This window comes from Neopsephotus bourkii, unplaced genomic scaffold, assembly GCF_033783945.1.
Source record: "Neopsephotus bourkii isolate Nb327-2 ecotype Australia unplaced genomic scaffold, CSIRO-AGI_Nbou_v1 NB_977, whole genome shotgun sequence".
Taxonomy (NCBI): domain Eukaryota; kingdom Metazoa; phylum Chordata; class Aves; order Psittaciformes; family Psittacidae; genus Neopsephotus; species Neopsephotus bourkii.
The window spans coordinates 758,080-777,975 of NW_026901471.1; the positions used below are offsets into that span (position 1 = coordinate 758,080).

At 40.6% G+C, this 19,896-nt stretch overlaps 1 protein-coding gene across 5 annotated transcripts in view; it reads left to right on the forward strand.

Annotated features, from left to right (window-relative positions):
- The window catches only part of NPNT (nephronectin), a 47,403-nt gene that overhangs the window by 21,642 nt on the left and 5,865 nt on the right, over nucleotides 1-19,896 (forward strand). For 4 of the 5 annotated variants that reach the window (XM_061359429.1, XM_061359431.1, XM_061359430.1 and 1 more), the window contains 7 exons: nucleotides 665-784; nucleotides 1,597-1,716; nucleotides 7,391-7,525; nucleotides 8,688-8,810; nucleotides 10,742-11,176; nucleotides 18,689-18,784; nucleotides 19,169-19,267. In XM_061359429.1, the coding sequence (XP_061215413.1) occupies nucleotides 665-784; nucleotides 1,597-1,716; nucleotides 7,391-7,525; nucleotides 8,688-8,810; nucleotides 10,742-11,176; nucleotides 18,689-18,784; nucleotides 19,169-19,267 (1,128 nt within the window). The remainder of the gene's footprint in view (nucleotides 1-664; nucleotides 785-1,596; nucleotides 1,717-7,390; nucleotides 7,526-8,687; nucleotides 8,811-10,741; nucleotides 11,177-18,688; nucleotides 18,785-19,168; nucleotides 19,268-19,896) is intronic. The other variant, XM_061359433.1, reaches the window with a different exon arrangement.

Consider the following 19,896-nt stretch of genomic DNA (forward strand, 5'->3'; position numbering starts at 1 on the left):
TGCTTCTTATTAGAAGCCTTGTCTACTAATATGAAAATTGTAGGCTGAATGTTTTCAGTTTAAGCTGTGAACTCTGTATTAAATTGTAATAGCCTTCATGGATACTCCTTGACAAATATCACTGATACCAGCTGGGTTTTTTCAGTATTTTCTTGATGGTAAGGAACAAATTTTCACTGTAAGATCGTTTAAAGTAGGTTAGCATCAGCTTTCCTACCTTCCTCTGCGACTAATTCTGAAGCATGATAGAGAATCACTGAATCACTATCGGAGTCACTGATAGTGATTGCAGCAGTGACATTTGCTTTCTCCTCCCTCTTTCTCCACAGTTCTGTCTGGTCCTGAACATGGCATCAATATGAATGGCGGCAAGATGCGGGCAACCTGAGCTTGTGCGTTCCTTAATGACACTTCTGTTGGTGTTTAATGCATATAATGTCATTTTTTAAAGGGTATCTGTGAAACAGAAAATACACCACTTAGCAGGAGGGCTGCAAAGTGCTTCTTGCAGGATGTTCTGGACACTTACTATCAGCTGGACTGCATATAAAAAGCTCATTGCCATGTTTTTAGCTCTTTCCACAGGAACTTGAGCTAGTAGTTTTGTCACACATACTTTGTATATTTTCTTTTCCCACCCCTCCCCTTGTACCCTTCATTTTAGATCTAAATGAGTGTGGACTAAAGCCGCGGCCGTGCAAACACCGGTGTATGAATACCTACGGCAGCTACAAGTGCTACTGTCTGAACGGCTACATGCTTATGCCAGATGGAACGTGCTCGAGTACGGCAAGGCTTGTTGCTTGCTTTTTTCTGAGCTCCTCAGGACCCCTGCTTGAGTTTCCCTGGGAAACTTTTATGAAATGAAGATGAGTAAAAGATTAATCTTGCTGGAAATTAGGTGGTTGCACAAGATGAACCTCTTTTTTTTTTTTTTTCCCTAATGAAATTAGGCTGAACAAAACAAGAGCAAATATTTTGATTTTATTAGTTTTATTATAAGTTTCCCCAGAAGCATTCTTCCGGGTGTAGTATTAGTGCTGTAAATCATGTTAATTGGCCTTCAGGGACAAATGCTCGCAGTTTGCATTGCGGCAAGACATCTGCAGCTCTGCTGTATTATGCTCTTATGAATGTAAAATCATTAAAGCTGCAGATGTTGGTTGTTTGGTACAATATTGTACTATCATCTCGCTGAAGATCAGGTTCCTACTTGCTCCCATGAAAGTGGATATTTTGAGTGTTTGGACAGAGAGAAGGGGAGAGAAATTACTTTTCAGTAGGAATACTCCTATTTTAAAGTGGCAGTACGGTCCAGGAGGCTTCATGTTCCTTGTGGGTGGCTGCATTCCATGAGGAATATGCTACAATTGTGATGATTTTATTAATTTTATTTCTTCCCCCTAGAGATGCAATCTGTGGAAAGTAGAAATTTACTAAGTATGTGTTTGCTCTTTAAAGCCTGACTGGATACCTGTCACATTCAACAAGCATTTTCCCACTTCCGTCATAATTAAACGATGTCTTAATTCTCTGAAGTTTTCAGTCATTTTCTGGTACCGATCAGAGCCCTTATCTGAATACGTTTCCCCCCAGATGCCCTTTCCTGCTTGATGGCAAACTGTCAGTATGGCTGTGATGTGCTGAAAGGGGAAGTGCACTGCCGCTGTCCATCTCCAGGACTACAGCTAGGGCCTGATGGCAGGACTTGCATAGGTAGGTGATCACGTGTAGGTTAATTTTCTTTTTTTCTCCAAAATGTTTTTATCCTTACACTGAATGCAGTTCAAGGGAGTTTATCAGATAGGTATATTTAGCATGCATCATACATGCAGTTTAAAGATACTATTAATGGGATCTGGGACAGGTATGTTGCTCAGGTGCTCTCAGGTGGTCTGTGTCAGAGATCACCAGTGCTTGCCTACAGTCCTGCAAGTTTCACTGTCTGCTTAAAACCCACACAGGCTGCATGGTATCCAAGCTGTCGGCCCTTACCACTCTTGTCACTGGGTCATTTTAAACTGTTTCTAACAGAGACTCCAGAATACCAGCCTACAAAAAACAAAAAGGGGAATGGGGAGGTCATTTCTCCCGCATACCCAACAGGGTAATGCCTAGGCTCAGGGAGTGGAGGGATTTGTGTTAATCATTGAAATTATTCTTGGATAAGGTGAAGGTCCGTGCACACTCCCAGTATTAACGGAATTGAAGCTACTGTCTTTCTTCCATACTGTGAAAGCTCCAGATTAAAATGAACTCAGGAATTCAGACTGTCTGAAAGTGAAATGTTTTGTTCCCACGTTCAAGAACATGGAAAAGGTGCTTATGATTAATCAGAGTGTATTGTGCCACACTCTACTATGGTCTGAAGAACAGTGTGACATGTGATTTCATTAGTCATTAACTATACATCCTGAGTGGATATGATGCTCCAGTGATTTTATTATTTATATCTTATGCAGTTCTACAGTTTCACAGCCATTAACAACGTTTGGACTGAAAGAATATAAGAGAATGTGGATGCCCTAATCATCTATGTTGCTATCATGGCTGTCTATAGGGGAGGTGGTGGTTTGCCAAGTGGCTGACCCATGCTGACCAAGAATCTGTTGGCAGAGCAAGGGACCAATTCTAGATCTTCTGATGTTAGGAGCAGTCTCAGCTCTAAGTCAGAGGCTTTCTGAAGTGCATGTTTAGCATGTCTGTCTATGCAAAAGAAAGGGATGAACAGGAGGAAAAACCCATCATTGCAACACACTGAAGGGACTGAATTGTGATTAATCACTGTAGACATTACGGCAGAGATCTTTGAAGAGGCTTGTGCCATGCCATAGTGAGCTGAATGATTTAACTACAAACTCAAGGAAATTATATCAAGTACAGGAATTTACCAGAAAAATACTTGCAAGATCCTTTTACTCATTTTTATATTCAGGCTAACTTTATACTTTGAAATCAAGTGTGCTTTCAGTGCGGAAGACTGCCACTCAAACCAGTTATGTGAAGCTCTTTCAGTTCTTCATTGTAGTTTTTAAAAGAATACTCCCCCCCCCCCCCCCGAAAGGTGAAGAACCAGTGTATCCACATTTAGTTGGGTGTGCATCATTCAGACTGAGCTCATAAACTAGTTTTTAAAAGTTCCCAAAGAACCTTCAGAGCAGCCTTGTACAAGGCAGAGAAAGTAGTCACAGCAAGAGATGTCTGACTGTTCTTCATGGGTCATAACATGATCTACTCCCATTTTTGGTAAGAAGCCACCGTGACATGCACCCTTTTTGTTCTTTCTCAAGTTTGAGTTGTAGTAAATACCTCCAGGAGTTGAAGCTATCTGGGACTATTAACTGTGCCTTTTCCTCACATGTGTACAAGTCCAACCCTGTTGGGGAGGTTGTCAGCTCCAGCGAGGGTCTGGATATTGCTGCAATGAAACAGAAATATAGATGATGGTAAAAAAACTTTAAGTGTGCATTGGCTGCAGCTCATAAAATCCTTGTTTGAGGAGAGTCTGAAAGACAGCTGGGAATGCAATGCTTATTTTTAGCACAGGTGGAAATTCCTCTAGGCATTATTCTACTCTTAGTTTAACCCGTGCTGATCATTCTCTTGTTGACATGTTCCCTCAAGACAATCAGTAAAAAGCCACAAAACAATATAACTATGAAGGTAAATCATATAAACTAAGTAATGAATTGAAAAATAATCCAGCAAAGTATTGAGTTAAAAAAATGGATTAACTGACTAATTGACTCTTGAGTCAACAAATCAATCAGTGTTGCCAGCTTTTTGGATTGGGATTTTCATTTAATTAAATTAAGCAGTTTACACATTTTCAGAAGGTCTGAGATTATTTGAGGATTGAAAATAATGATTTTTACTGTAAAATAAATTCTTACTAGTTGTTTTGTTTGTGTAAAGACAAAAATATGGCTTTAAATTACTATATTAAAATCAATCTCAAAGTTGTTTAAAATTTGTGTTGGTAATATGGTCATAGTCACAGCCAAAGAGAAGCAAGACTTTGTAATTTGGCTTCTTTGTTGAACACTGACCATCACATTCATTAGGTGCTGCCTGTATTATGTGCCTTTGGAATGGTTCCCTGGCTCAAGTCTGGGTGTGCACCTCTGTGGTAGACCAGGCTGAGATGATGAGAATACAAATCACTCCTTCATGCCCTGGTTTTCTTAGGGAGCAGGTACGAGCCACAGCATGTTGCAGCAGACAAAACAGCCTTACACCATTTGTGTCCAGGTGTGAATTGGCGTGGGTCCATTGACTTGAAAGAAGCTACAGTCACTGTATCTGAGAGTATTTGAGAACTGCAGGAGACCAATTTGTAATCACTTGAATACCATCTTCTAGCTAATGATTGAAAGTGTTTTTTCCACTAGTAACGAGCACCCACACACCTCTCATAATAAATGCAAGTGGTAGACTGTTCTATTTTCCACTATTTTTGTGTCACTTTTCAACAGTGTATTGGTTAGCAGTTCAGTCCTGTATCGTTAGGATGTGTAACTGCTGAGAAAATTAAACAGTACCACTACAGTGCTCTTAGCATCTAACATACCTCTTGCCCTATGGGAATTTACATAAGCATGAGTATGCACAGAGGGAAGACAGACAAGCTACATTTGGTTTGAAAGAACATAATCCCTGCCATGATGAGGTCTATTCAGCAGCTAATCTTGTTACTAGATTGTTTTTTGAAGTTGTGGTTTAAAGAAAACAAAAGCCCCAACAAAGAACCACAACTAAACAGCAATCATGAGTCTGAAATTTGCAGCCTTGAAATAACATTTTAATAAAGGGTAGAAAATCGTGGCTTGTAAATCAAATGGCACTGAGAAACATCATAGGATTTGTACAACTGTTAATAATGTACTCAAAGACTAAAACGTTAATAATAAATTCAAATCATGAGGCAGTTTTATAGGGACATTCAGGCATGTGGAAAGATGCCCAGTACTGGCCTTGTTTTCTTTCTCATTCAGGCCTCTGCCACGGCATTGCAGAAGTACTCTCTATGGGGAGTAAAGGAGAGCTACTATGTCAAAGCACTCTGCTAGGCCAGGAGCATGGGAGCTCAGGGGATGAATCCTTGCTGTACTCAGTAATTCTTCATGCAAAGTGGGACAGTGCCAGCAGGAGCCACTGGGCAAGCCCATTTAGCCAGTGATTCATGGCTTTAGGTCACTTCTCTTGGCTGTGGGAAACACAGCTTTGGAAATTTTGAAGCTACATCTCCCCTGTCTTGAGTAGCTACCCCTAAGCAACTGGCAGGTTTGTGGTAATGTTTTTTCTCTGCAGTGCAAGAAACTCAGGCTTCTCTCTGCCTTGTTCAGGCCTCTTAAACAAGTAGCAGGGAATCAATCACTCAGCTTTGTTTTGCACTCTTGACACCTGCAGCTGAAGTGCTCCTTTTGAGAAAAGAATTGCATTGAGAAAACCTTGCTTCCGCATAGATCAAGAGCCTGATAGAGCTGCAGAGCAAAGGCTTGAACTGTGCCCTGTAGATAACTAACAGACATCAGGAACGGCATGCGTCAGAGGCAGCCGTGCGTGGCAGGTCTCAGCCTCAGTGAAGAATTTGGATTTAAGCACTCAGCAGGCTTCAGCTCAATGTACAAGCGCTACGAAGTGAGTGGTAGCTCAAGCAGCTTTTGTCTATCAGCCTGACCTCATCTGAGAGTTTCCTAGACAGTGAAAGCAGCACTTAGTGAGCATGAGCTGTTCCCTGGGCCTCTGCTTGGCTTGTTAGTCAGCATGAAGAGCAGCGGCTTCTGGGAGGTGAGGAGCACCAAGCTTTTATTGAGCATCACCTGTGTCTTCCCACTCCTCTGTCCTTGTGTCCTGGGTTCAGCAGTAGCAGTCATTTTTCTCTTTCTTGGTAGCTGGTGCAGTGCTGTGTTTTGACTTTCAGCTGGGGACAGAGCTGAAAAACAATGATGTTTTGGTTTGGCCAAGGACTTTGTAGGCTTCATGCTCTGCCAGGGAGGAGGGGAAGCCGGGAGGAAGCAGAGACAGGACACCTGACCCAAACTGACCAAAGAGGTATTCCATACCACAGCACGTCATGCCCAGGATGTAACTGGGGAGTTACCTGGAAGGGCTAGGTGGACTGCGTTGGTGCTTGATCGGGCTGGGGGTGCAAGTTATTGGTCGCCTGGAGATGGGGTGTTGTATTCTCTTCCCTTGTTATTTCCTTTATCATTACTATTATTGGTGGCAGCAGCAGTGATTTGTGTTATACCTTGGTTACTAAACTGTTCTTATCTCAACCCGTGGGAGTTGCATTTCTTTTCGATTCTCCTCTCCGTTCCCCCAGGAGTAGGGGGAGGGCAAGAAGGGTGGGGAGTGGGTAACAAGCTGTCTGGATGGGTTTAAAACACGACACCTTGCCTGGACGTTGCTGAAGCACTGCTTCAGGTCCTGCTGGGACCTACTGACTGGGCAAGGGGGAGCTATGTATCTCAGCACCTCAGAGAGGTATTAAGGTCACTTAGCCAACTTCTCTGTGAGAGAGGGGTCTGCTACAGTGCAGGCACTGTGCAGGGTAAGAGATTGCAAAGAGCACGTACTCAAAAAGCATTTTGCCTGTGGCAGGTAATTGGTAGGAGATTCAGAAATACTGCACCCCCGGCATTAGCTTGAACTCTCTTTGTTTAGAGCAAGTCCTGAGCAGATGAAGATTTCCTGATAGGCAGGTCATGGATTAGGGACACCTGAGATTTTAAAAACATGAACCACTTACTGCTGCAGGGTGATACACTTTGAATATGCCTGTATGATCTGTGCTACAGGAACAATATTCCAGGCATGTTTCAGAAAATGAATTACTGGGGTAGTTTTTATTATTGTTCCTTGCCTGTAAATCCAGGTGCTGCCTTTATAACTGGGCAGGGCTTGGTGGGAGAAAAGAAAGCTATAGAAATAACAAAAAATAGGTTTTCTTCAAACAAATACTGTTAAAGTTTCAAGGAAGGGTTTAGAGGCTTTGAGGAAGCTTTTGTGCATTCTGTGAGGAATTGGAGAATGTCTCCTCTCCAAGGAGAAGGGTACCAAGATGGTAAGAGCATAGAGCAAGCATTCCAAATTCAGTAGCAGTGCTTGTTATGCCAGTGTATCTCTTGTCATTCACGGTATTTGTAAAGGCTAGTGGCACTGGAGGCATAAAAATTTGAGCACGTGACCAAGAGGTGAAGTGAGATGGCACAGCCAGAGGCATTGGTGAGATATCCCTGCTGGCTGGCCACTGTGTAGCCAAAAAGACCTTATAAAAAATACTTTGCCTATTTAGGTTTTCATTATGTGAAACCAGTTTAATTTAGACAGTATGGATTGTATTTTAACTGCTATTAAAAATAATTCAGTTCCTTTCTTTTCACAGATATTGATGAATGTGCTACTGGGAGAGTCATCTGTCCACAATTTAGGCACTGCGTCAATACTTTTGGAAGCTACATTTGCAGGTGTTATAAAGGATTTGATCTAATGTACATCGGAGGCAAATACCAATGCCATGGTACTAACAACTTATTATGTGCATGTAATAGAGCTGCATATTCTAAACTGAAATAGAATGTTTACTTACTCTGGTTGAAATGTTGAAGCAGGTTGTTTTAGTTGCATTGCACCTCATTTTAGGAATGGGTGGATTATAGAAATAGTCCATGAAAAAGAAAGCATGTATTTGGCCTGTGTATTCTTGTAACTGGTTCTCCTGTGGAAGCTAGTGGGAGAACAGAGCTGATGACCTCAGGAATTCCTTTCCAAAGGCTTTGTCCCCACAAGTTTCACTGTGCACAGGCAGTTCTGGGTCTGAAGCAGCGTATGAGCTTAGGCTATGTCTAGGTATGTACACTGTAACATGCCCCAAGATCTAAGATAAGATGAGGTGGCTAGAGCAGACCCCACCTCCTTCCAAACCTGGCTGCCCAACTTTCTTTCCCCTGAAGACAGGTGGGGAAGAGGCAGGGGCTAGGAAACAACCTGTCTTTGGACATGAGACTGGAATGTAGCTGGTGTATGACCTTCAAGAAAGATGTTCCCAGATCCCATTGTCTTAGTTTCCCAGTGCCTCGACTGGTTATGATCCTTTCACTGAAAAAAAGATCATGTGGAGACAATGAGGCATTGCTTTACGTTTGTTTAAATTTATTTTTTCAAGAGAAATCTCAGTGCAGAGGACTGGAATTTGGGGATTTTGCTTTCATCACCAACAGCAAACATGGAAATGCCATATGAGAAATTTCCAGCATTTTCTACTTGATGTAGAAACATTCTGCACAGATGTAGAATAGAGGAAGCATTTAATGAAAAACTGTTTTGATGCCTGTGTGATTAAGAACATACAAATTCCTATACTCAGTTTTTCTCATGTCACCTGTAGAAGTGTTTCTTAAAATCGTGATCTTCGTGATCTCAACTGCAATCTACCCACATAACTGAAACTGATGCTAAGATACAAGCTGAGCAATACCAGAGTTGCACAATAGTCCCTTTTACCCTCGCATTTGTATCACCACATTGATTTGTGACTATCTTCCATTTCCCACTGGCAATTCAGTTTTATTAAACTTTTCAAAAGTAATACTATATTCCTAATGACCATACTGCTATGTTTTTGCAGGGGAAAGTCAAGTTTCTTTGATGTAGATGATTTTGTATGTAACTTTCTGTTGCAGATATAGATGAATGTTCCCTTGGCCTCCATCAGTGTGGTAGTTTTTCACGATGTTACAATATCCCAGGATCCTACAAATGCAAGTGTAAAGAAGGGTACAGAGACAACGGAACAAGCTGCATACGTACGTAATGCTCCTTTGAAAAGAAAGGAATTCTGAGAGTAAATGTGTCCTATGTTGTAATTCTTGAGATACAGCACTATCAGGCTCAGTTTCTCTTAACTATTCTTAATACTTGATAAGGGGCCAGGGAATGTAGTCAGGGTTTTCTGAGTCTTAGCATGCTGTGTTAAAAATACCTTTCCCTGAGATATTTTCATAATTAGAAAGAAATTCACCTCTCCCTGTTAACAGCTGGATTCTAGAGATTGCTTCAGGATGAGAGTAACTGGGTAAGCAGGGTAGGTCTGGTTAAACAGTACATATTACTCATACTTTGGTGTTAGGTGCAGGTGCACTCTGCAACTGGCCCATTTCAGCTGCTTACCCCACCCACACCCCATTGCTCCCCAGATGTGAGCAGAGCTGAGAGGGAGCATTTCTCTGGACAAACTCCCTGTTGGAAATTTCCCTTCCTCACCTTTCTCTTAGGAGAAGCAACCACCCCTTTTGTACAGAATAGGCCGTTGGAGCTCCCCCACATGACTGTCCCCAGACTGTGCAGCTCTATGATATCTGCTTAATCTTTTTAAGAACCCTGGGTTCATACCAGGGTTTTGGTCTTTGGTGACTCACTGATCTCTTTGAAGAGCAGTACCATTGCTGACTTGTTTCTTTCAGCTATAGCTGTGTTATGGTGATGTGTTCTGGCTAAGGTGATTTTTCCCAACCTGAGTGCTTGCAATTGTATATGGAGACACTTCACATGTGTTACTGGACACAGTCTCAAGGTGCATTTTATATTTTAATGTACCATAATGTAAAACCTGCAGGGTATTTATTCAGAAGAATGGTAATAAACAGGTGGCCAGAGAGAAAACCTTTTAACCTACTATCATCAAACAATTAATTATTCACAAACTATTTCTTCATTTTAGCTGTGAGTTATACTTGAAACACTTGTACACAAAGTACGTGACTGGAGTTCTTACTGGGGCTTTTAAGATCTCCGGTGAGGCATAAAGGCTTGTACGCAAATAGAAAATGATAAATAACAAAACAGATCTTGTGTTTCATGTCTGCAGAAACTGCTCTTGTGAAACCAAGTTAAAATTTGTTGTCCTTTCTTTGTGGAACACCGGTGAGATGGTACTTTAGGCACTGTCACTGCTGTGTAGGTTGTGTTCAGTTTACCTTTACTTCATGGAGGTTGAAAAAGTGTCATTTACTTAGTGTCCTGGTGTTTGGCAAAGGGAAGGATCTAAATGAAGGCTATTGGCTTAGGTTTAATCTCTGTAAAATGATTAATGCTTACTGACAAGGAGAAAAGTTTAGAAGAAGTGGGGGGTCTGAAAGATAACTTTCTTAAGCCAAACCTATATGCCCATCCATGACTAAAGTAGTTGTAACACTGGAGTCTTACTAAACTTGCCTCTGCTCCTGAGTACAAACTTGTCCAGTTTAGAGGGCTGCCTAAGACTCATCTTCCTGTCCATGCGTTTTTACTAACAGTGCTTCTGGGTAAGTTTTGCCAGCACTTCCAGAGAGTTGATGCTTGGGAGGAGGTGGGGATGGCTTTCAGCCATTCTAAATCATCCTAAACTGGTGTAATGAGAAGTGCTTTCTAAACAGATGTGATAATTCAGCAGTGCTGATGCCAAAGTATGTTTCTAAGTAGTGGAAACATTCAGAAGAAGAAAAATTGTTTCAGCAAAGACTCTTGTGTCATAATGAACCATGTTTCCAAAGGAGAGACTCAGATGTCCATTTTGGTCCCATTTTGGTTCTTTTTGCAGTTATCCCTAATGTTATGATTGAACCACTTGATCCATATCATATAATCAAAGACAACAGCATGCTCCCGAAGGGAGACAGTGGTATAACCAATAGGATTCCTGATGTTGGAGGCACAGGGCAACCCCTCAGACCACCATATGTACCTGCTCTTGTTACAGAAAGACCGGTGGTCAGACCAACAACTCAACTTACACCCAGGCCAACGACTCGACCTACACCCAGGCCAACGACTCGACCTACAACCAGGCCAACGACTCGACCTACAACCAGGCCAACGACTCGACCTACACCCAGGCCAACGACTCGACCTACACTCAGGCCAACGACTCGACCTACACCCAGGCCAACGACTCGACTGACAGCAAGGCCAACCACTAGGTATGTGCCCGTGACAACAAGGCCAGTGACAAGGCCTCCACCTCCAACACCACCTCAACCTACAACATTAAGACCTACACTACCACCACAAACAACTCCCCTGATAACAACTGAAGAGCCTTCACATATTCCTATTGAAACTACATCTTCCCAAGGAATTACAGATGACAACAGGATCCAGGTAGATCCCCAGAAACCCCGAGGAGATGTGTTCAGTAAGTAATTTTATATATACTTTCATTTATCAGAATTGTAGATGTGGTGAGGTGAAAGAATGCATATACTGTTTGAGGTTTTTGGAACAATTTATCAGTGAGAACAAAGACATGAAACTGAAAATGGTCATAAGGTAAAGCTGCACAAATGATTTCATTACCTACCAAAAATGTGGGGAGAAAGTTCTGAATCAGTTCAACCAAAACTTTCATTTTTCTTTTCTTCCTGTGATTATTTGTGAGTATATTGTCTTGTATAAGCGGTTAACCTGATTATGCCTGCAGACACAAGTTTTGGAGAAATTAAAGACATCTTACTGAAGAGTATTGAAATGCAACATAACTCATAAATGATAAATGGATTAAAATTCAGGGAGTTGGGAGTCACTCTTGGCATATTTCCTTACCTTTAAGAATGGTAAGAAGTGGGAGCATGTTTGATTACCTAAAGACTGTTATATCACCTGTACTGTATAAATTCAGATAGGTTTGGATGTTTATGACTAAGCAATGGGTTTTGCATAAAATTGCATAAAAATAACAAGAGGCTAATTTTATAGACCGCAGCTATGAAAACAGAAACATGAAAAACTGAAGATAGTAAAGCTTTTCATAGCATGAACACATATCATTTTAAGAGCTTCTCTGAAATCAGCAGCACCATTTCTACACCAGCTTCAGTGCATACCACAGAAGACATTACTGGCATATGCAAGAGCTACACATATCTGCCAAGAAATACTCAACACCCGATTTCTGCATCTAATTTTAGAGCCAGGGAGGGTGGTTGGATCAGTCCTTCTCGTTCAGCTTGTTGTACAATAAAGCTGATGAAGTGATGTAGTAGGAGGCAAAGTTTGCTGTCTCAGAGCAGGTGTACAAGCAATGTGGGAGTGTTTTTCCGGTTGTTTTGGCATCTGTGCAGTAACTTCCTGGGCTATGTTCTCGTATGTTATTACACAGGGAGACTTTTTGTTCCTTGTGACAAATGGTTTGTTTTCCCTGTTGACATTTATCTATTGCAGACAGTTTGGTAAATTTAAAATAGAGACAGAAGCTGACATAGAATTTGGGAATCTAAATCCTGGTACTACTCATAGGAGTGTGCTTTTGTTTTTTTCAAGGTTATTTTTTAAACAATCTATATTCAGTTAGAAGTATAAAAACATCTTTATGAAAGATTCCTAAAACTCAATATAATGGGAACCAGTCATTAAAAATACAGAATTCTGTGGCAATTATTCTGGTCTCTACTGTTACACTTCCCAGGTGTCTCATGTTGCAAGTGTTATCTTGAATTCTTAATCAGAGGGATAGTTTTAAGCTATTTTCATGGAGTTATAACAATCCCCTATATAAAGCTTATCATGTACAATTAGTCTTTCTGGATTGTTCTTAGAGGCTAGATTTTGAAGCTAATGCTTTCAGTACATATGCTTCAGATACGGGGGTTTGGGAAGCAGGAAAAGTGGAAGTGTTTTAAGTTTGGTTTCTGACTGTAAGTTTACATTATGGTATATATAACAAACATGGCAAAAAAATAATCTTTGCAAAGTGTTTATCAACTATTTAATTAGGTTAGCTGCCACCCTTTGAGGTTGGTGATATACATAGCTTCAAAGGTCTTCATGCACAATACAGAAGGATTTCATCAGGTCAAGCTCCTGCAATTGTTACTGGCCTCAGTAGGTAATACAGGGGCAGACAGCTCCTCAGATCAAGTCAACAGATACGTGTCATTAATCCCATATTATTTTTGCTATTCTGTGCTAAAGATATATTTGATACACACATGTGACATAACTGTGTGACTAAAGGCGTACCCCACGTGTGTTCTAGATTATAGGAGTTTGCATGATGCTAGTAATGTGATCCTTAATGAAGCTGATGCCTTTCCTTCTCTCTCTTTTATCTCTTATTCTCTCCTTTCCACTCTTTTCCCCCCCTTTTTAACTTCTGGCCACTTTGAAAGTACCATATAGGTAGTCACTTAGTCCCCTCCCACTTTCTTGCTGGCATTTATATAGTGAGTGCATAAAATCCTTTGTTTAGCATGTGAAACCTACAGCTGGGTGCAAACCAGTTCTGTTCCAGAAGAATGTGCTACCATGTCAAGGAAAGCACTGCTTGTAGAGTAAGGTATTAATTCGTCCACTGAATCCTGTTACTGTAGGAGTTTGTGGGGAAGAGAACTAGGACTTCAGTTTTGTACAATATTCAAAAGAATTATGGCTGCTTCCTCATGTGTTGCCAAGGGCTGTTGTGTCCCAGAGATAGAGTTGTTGTATCACAAACAGTAGCATTTTATCACATAAGGATGAGCAAAACCCAGCACAGAGAGTACTGTAGCCAGCAACCACCAGCAATTCTGATCTTCCAGCTCTTAGAATCTGCTGAGGACCTCAGTATTTGAAGTTGTGGTTTTAAACCAGATTATCTTATGATGCATGGATTTATTCCTTCCTTTTTTTTTTCTCCCTCAGGCTCTGAAGTCTTAGCCAGACTTTGATAAAGCAGCAGGATAGTAAATGCTGCATTGTGTAGTGATCTGAATAGGTGGTACTTCTGTTAGGTAATCCATGGCAAAGGGGGTGTTGGTGCACTGTGTATTAGCACAAGTGTACTAGCACAGTAAACCAAATCCTGCAAACATACTTGGTGGTCTAGGACTGATCCACATCAAATCTCTCAAACCTTGAGTTTTCACTGTTTAACCCTTGTTCTGAGCTTACCCTTGGTGACTCCTTATTTTCTCCATTGCTGTTTGACCTGCAGTCCCACACGCTGAGTAAACTTGTCCTAAGCATTCACTTCAGAGCACTCTTGAATGTGCTGCTCAGCTTGAAATCAGTTGAGGACCAGTGAAATTGGTCTGTTCAGTGGCTGCAAAGAGCACAAATTATAATAATGCTGATAATATTATCTAAATGCCTTTGCAGTTTTTGAAAGTTACTGGGTTGTTGCTTTTCTTTAGATGCTTTACCCCTTTCTAATGAATCTGCAGTGACTTTGGGGAGCTCCTTTTTAGAGAACAAAAAAATGAATATTTTTGAAAATTGAATTCCTACACTTGGCCTTTGAACCACTTAGTCAGATGCAGACAGTGGAATCTGGCACCAAGGATAATCTTCTCCTGATATGGATACGGGGGAACGGCAATGAGGGAGGAATGCAGCAATAGCTTAATATTTAACTATTTCAGGGCTGACAGAAACTACAGTGAGGTACAGAAGAATCTTTCCTGGTTACTCCGATGGATAAAGTCTCTAACAGATAGAACAAACTGCTCAATAAGACTATGAATTTCTGCTGCCATCAGGATTTGCATGAGAAGATTGAAAAGCGTAAACTTAAAGAATAATATGAGATATCAGCAGACCAAGAACAAAACCCCTTATCATTCTTTGGAAGCTTTCCTTCTTAGCTACTAAAAGCTAAGAAGGAGCAGAAAAGATTGGAATTAGGAGACTTTTCTCATAACGGCTATTAAAAAATTAAAGATTGGATTAAAACTTGATTCTTTCTGATCCCCTTTCAATTACTGAAAAGTCCTTAGTATAGTAAATACAGTTACGTGAGCTGAGAAAGTTGGGGCTGTTCAGCCTGGAGAAGAGAAGGCTGCGTGAGACCTCATAGCAGCCTTCCAGTATCTGAAGGGGGCCTATAGGGATGCTGGGGAGGGACTCTTCATTAGGGACTGTAGTGACAGGACAAGGGGTAACGGGTTAAAACTGAAACAGGGGAAGTTTAGATTGGATATAAGGAGGAAATTCTTTCCTGTTAGGGTGGTGAGGCACTGGAATGGGTTGCCCAGGGAGGTTGTGAATGCTCCATCCCTGGCAGTGTTCAGGGCCAGGTTGGACGAGGCCTTGGGTGATATGGTTTAGAGCAAGGTGTCCCTGCCCATGGCGGGGGGTTGGAACTTGATGATCTTAAGGCCCTTTCCAACCCTAACTATTCTATGATTCTATGATTCTGTGATTCTTGAACCTGTTGAAAAAAAGGGAAACGCTAAAAGCAAAGAATGCGAGGAGGTTTTATTCAATGACACCATTAGAGTAGCATCATTTTGCAATAGTATTTTGTCTTCTCTTAAAGAAGATATTTACGAAATACATAATACATCTAATAAAATGTATTTGTCTTAATGTTTAAACATTTAAGATGATAGGTGCTTTGCTCCTGTTTGTAATCTGGACCTAAACCATAAGATCTAGGAGTCATACAAATGACACCTTCTGTCAACCTTGCAGCTAGATCTGATACTCAAGCTTCTGTAGACTACTTATTTTAGCTGTGTTACCTTGGAATTCAGTTGGCACTTTTGCACCTCCTGAATAGCTGCTCATAGAAAAGCACAAAGGTTACTTTTGGGAAAATCTTCTGGAAAGAGAAGTCATAAAATGTTTGGTTTAGGTAAAGTTAATGAGCCTTGTAACTGCCCAAGAAATGCTAAATTGGACTGCAGAATGGTTGCACACTAGCACATCTCTCCCCTTACGCGCAGATGGTACTGTAGGGTGAGTCAGTTCACAAAAGCCCTTTCTGAAAGAATTCCTACTGCAGAATTAGAGCCTGTGGAGTTTTAGGCAACGTATCCTGGATACTGCGGGTGTCCAGATAAAACGGGTGAAGTGTAACTCTGTTGCCCTTCTTTTTAGCCCAGCATATCTCCGTGTCTTCCCTGGAGGAACACAGGACGTATTCTTGTTTACCAAGTCTGACTGCCCTCTGGACTACCCTTCCTTTTAGCTATTTTCTGCTAGTTCTGCGTGACATCTCATCCCTTGTGGGGTTTTTTGGGGGGGGAGTAAAATTTAACAACTTTCAATTGTAACTATTCAGAAATCTTTGTCCTTTTTTTGGTTGTTTTTAACAACTGGGAAGCTTGGTCATGATTCTTGCGTGGAATGGAATTGCGTAAGAACACAGTGATTGTTGTAAGGCAGAACACTGCATTCTTAATAGGTAATTAATAATAATTATTGCTAACATGAAGCTGCACTGCACATTTTGTTCTGGGTTTGTAATACCAAACCAGTGCTTATTCTGTATTTACAGATAACGTGAGACATACACACTGTCTCTTATACCCCCAAACTGAGCAGTTAGCAAGGAAATGAAACAAGAAAGTTCTACTGTCTACTGTTTTCCCAAAGGATTAAGAAACTGAAAAGAAAGCAGTCTTATGCAGTTATTAAATGTTCTCCCCCCCGCATTCATGTGTCTGCGAAGAACTTAGCTCATGAACTTTGAGAATATGGTAGTGTTGATGTATTGGCTCACTCAAAGCTTAGAAAATTCTCCAAGAAACAGAGGCCAAGTTTATATTTAACAAGCTTTATCAAACCATTGAAGTTAAGTGAAAAGCACACTGATATGCTATATAAAGTACACAGAAACGGCTTGGAAAGCTTGCAGAAAATAATTGAGCCAAATACTCTCTCCCACAGTCGCCACTCAACATATTAGTTATTGCAGCAAAAAAGAAGTGTACACATGAGTTGTATTTAGAGTCCTGCATCTCTCATGGTAATTCTTGTTTTGTACCAAGTGCACATTCCTTTAATTGGGTCTGAGCACTGAAGTGAGTGTTTTAAAGCTTTGCAACACATTCTTCTACAACAGTGTTTGGGGAGGAATTTAGGGAAAAGTTTTGAAGAAATACTTTTTTGTGGAGCTTTAATTATAGGCAAAGGTGTCAACTTTCATTTGGAGAAGGCTGGTGTGTGTGCACGGATGTATAAAATAGCAGTGCATTAGAAAGGAAGATAGTATTTGTGCATGAAGGTACTGCACACGTGTAAGGTTTCTTCATGTTGATTTCAAAATTCTAATCATTTAAGCAAAAACAATAAAAAAATCACATTAAACAAAGCCACAAAAATACTGTTGCAAACAATGAACATGCCGTTACTGCCCAAGCCAACCTGAAGTCCTCGAGGCTGTGTGAGCATCAATACCCTAGACTGCAAAGAGACATAATCCAAAATCCACAAAGGATTAAAAAAGTAGATGTACTGATTCTTAAAATTACTATAATATTAAGGTGTTAATTGGTTTCCTACAGACTCCAAGCATTTTATTTATTTAATTATACAAAATTTCCATCCAAGCTCTGTAGCCTGTAGTATTACTTTTAAAATACATTAGCATTTAGTCAACCTTTTTATCAGGCTGCTTATTTTGTCCTAATTCCAGAAAGGAAGAAGGTCCTCAATTCTTGTTTTTTGTTTTCCTCTGTCTCCTACCTGTAGAAGAGCTCTTGCAGTGGTGCTATTTCATGTTCTCCTGGTGCAAAAGAAGTTCCTTCTTACCTTTGATTTGATTTCCTGAAAACAAGTCTTTTATTTCAGTTTGGAATTGTAAATCATCGCAATTCTTGTTCTCGCTTGCCTAAGCAGCCTATAAGGACATGAAGAGACTTAGTTTAGCAATGCAAATGGAAAATGTGTCAGGTTTTTAATATATATGTCACTTACAAATACTCTAGGTGCCAGAGGTAACATCTAAGGACATGCCTGAATTACTACAGTTGTTAATTATGCACTAGACCTGCCTCTAAAAGAGGAATTTCCAAGACAGCTCTATCCAGTGCTATCTGTTTATCTCTAGTTGACAGCTGTCCATCAGGCATGACATCAGTTTGTTGTTTCTGGAGACGTAGCCTGATACAGGATCTTCAGCAGTAAGTGGAAGCCTTTGCAACCATCTGTCTTTGGCAGCCATTGTTCCCAGAGAGACCTCTTGAATTTCAGGCTGTCCTGGCTGCTGAATGCTGGGCCTGTTAACCATGGAGAGGTTGCTTCTCCTACAAGCTGAGAACAGCAGCTGAAGAGGCTATGCTGGAAAGCACAAAGTATGATTAAGGTTGTGTCCACCAGCTACCAAGAAGGAGGAAAAAAATGACTGCTGCTGCTAAACCCAGGACAGGTTGAATTCCAGCTTCCATTAGAGCCCCTCCTCCTCAGCTCTAAGTGCAATCCTGACCAGGATTTAGGGAGCTCTAATTCTTTGCAGCTAGATGGGTGTACGTTCACTGGTGCACATATGGGCCCCTCCAAGTACAAGCCTTTTGTTGAGATTCTCCTGTAAACATCTGTGGAAGGTGAGTGGATCAGAAGTTTGGATAAGGCCTTTAGTATGGCTTTATTTTATTGAGAAATCATTATATTTAAAAGAGCATTTGGAGAGGAATAGTGTGCTTCAAGATTGAAAAGCTTTTTCCTTTCTTTTTCTTTTTTCCCCGGTTAAAAAGGAGCTCTCATTTGAAGAGCCTTTAGCCGATTTGGAATCACCTTTAACAGTGCCAAGGTAAATGTTAGCATGTAAATCATAAATCACATAGGCAGAAAGTTTATGAATCTTCATGTCAAATATAATTAAATATATTGAATTCTCCACGAGAAGCACAATGCTCAGAGCTGCTCTGCTGTTTTTTACTGAAGATAAGGCAGTAGGTTACTAACCTCCTTTATCTCATTCATTTCTGAAAACCTACTTTCCTCACAGTTCCACGCCAGCCTGGAGTGAGCAATAATCTGTTTGAAATACTTGAAATTGAAAGAGGGATTACTGCTGATGAATTTGAAGCAAACGATGACCCAGGTAAAGCTCATGTCTCATGTTCAGGGCCTAGGGTTTAGGATTTGTTGAGGTTTCTTGGGGTTTTGTATGTTTTTACAGGACTCCTACGTCTTATGCCACTTTTTTAAACTATGCTTTAATAAAAAGAAAAAACCCACCACATACATGAACCTTTGTAGTTTTATTTCCTAACAGATTTAGCACAAAAATAGTGTGAATTGTTAATAACAACACTAACATCCTTTTTATTGTTTTAGTTTTTCTTCTGCTGCATTTAATTTTCATACTTAGTTGCTGGTGTCAGCCACAAGTGAAATTGCAGTAGTTTCTCAAGCAAAACGATCCAAATAATTGTATTTTGGGGATTTTTACGGTGTTTTTGACTCATTTCTCTGTTGTGTCTAGGTCCGCTGATACACAGCTGTAATTTTGACAGCGGACTGTGTGGATGGATCAGGGATAAAGAGGATGATTTGCACTGGGAGCCAGTGAGAGATGCATCAGGTAAGATACCTTTGTACAGTCACATCCTGTAGCGAAGAACCACCTAGGCTTGGGCTGATGACAATTGTCGCATTATGATGGGTTCACACAGCTTCTTTTCCCTCTAATTCTAGGACATATTTCACACTCCCACCTCTTCTGTGTGTGAAAATCAGAACTGAGGATTCCCAACATGAAAGAGCAATTGAGAATTTATGCTTTTATCATACCTCGTATCTTCACAACAGAAATGCCTCTGAAGGAATAGAAAATGTATTCAGTAAGAGGTTATCTGTCTTAAAAGAATCAAGAAGAACACAAATGTAGACTAGAGAACAACTTATTTACGGAGAAACAAAGCTTATTTTTCAAACCACCATGCAAACATAATTATTTCCGTACTACTAACAAAATCCCAGAATGTGCTGGGAATAGTCTTTGTTCTGCTGCCAAATATAATGTTCTACTTTAACCTCTCAGTTTGATTTTATTGAATTCTACTCCAAGTTAGAGCAACATATATATAGGAAAACTGTTGAGTAACTGGAATGAAGACAAGTTAGGTGCTCACATGCAGAGACTGGGTATGTTTGGGATGGTAAAAAGGGACCTTGCAATGAATATCAGCGGGAGTGCGTACTTGCCACTTG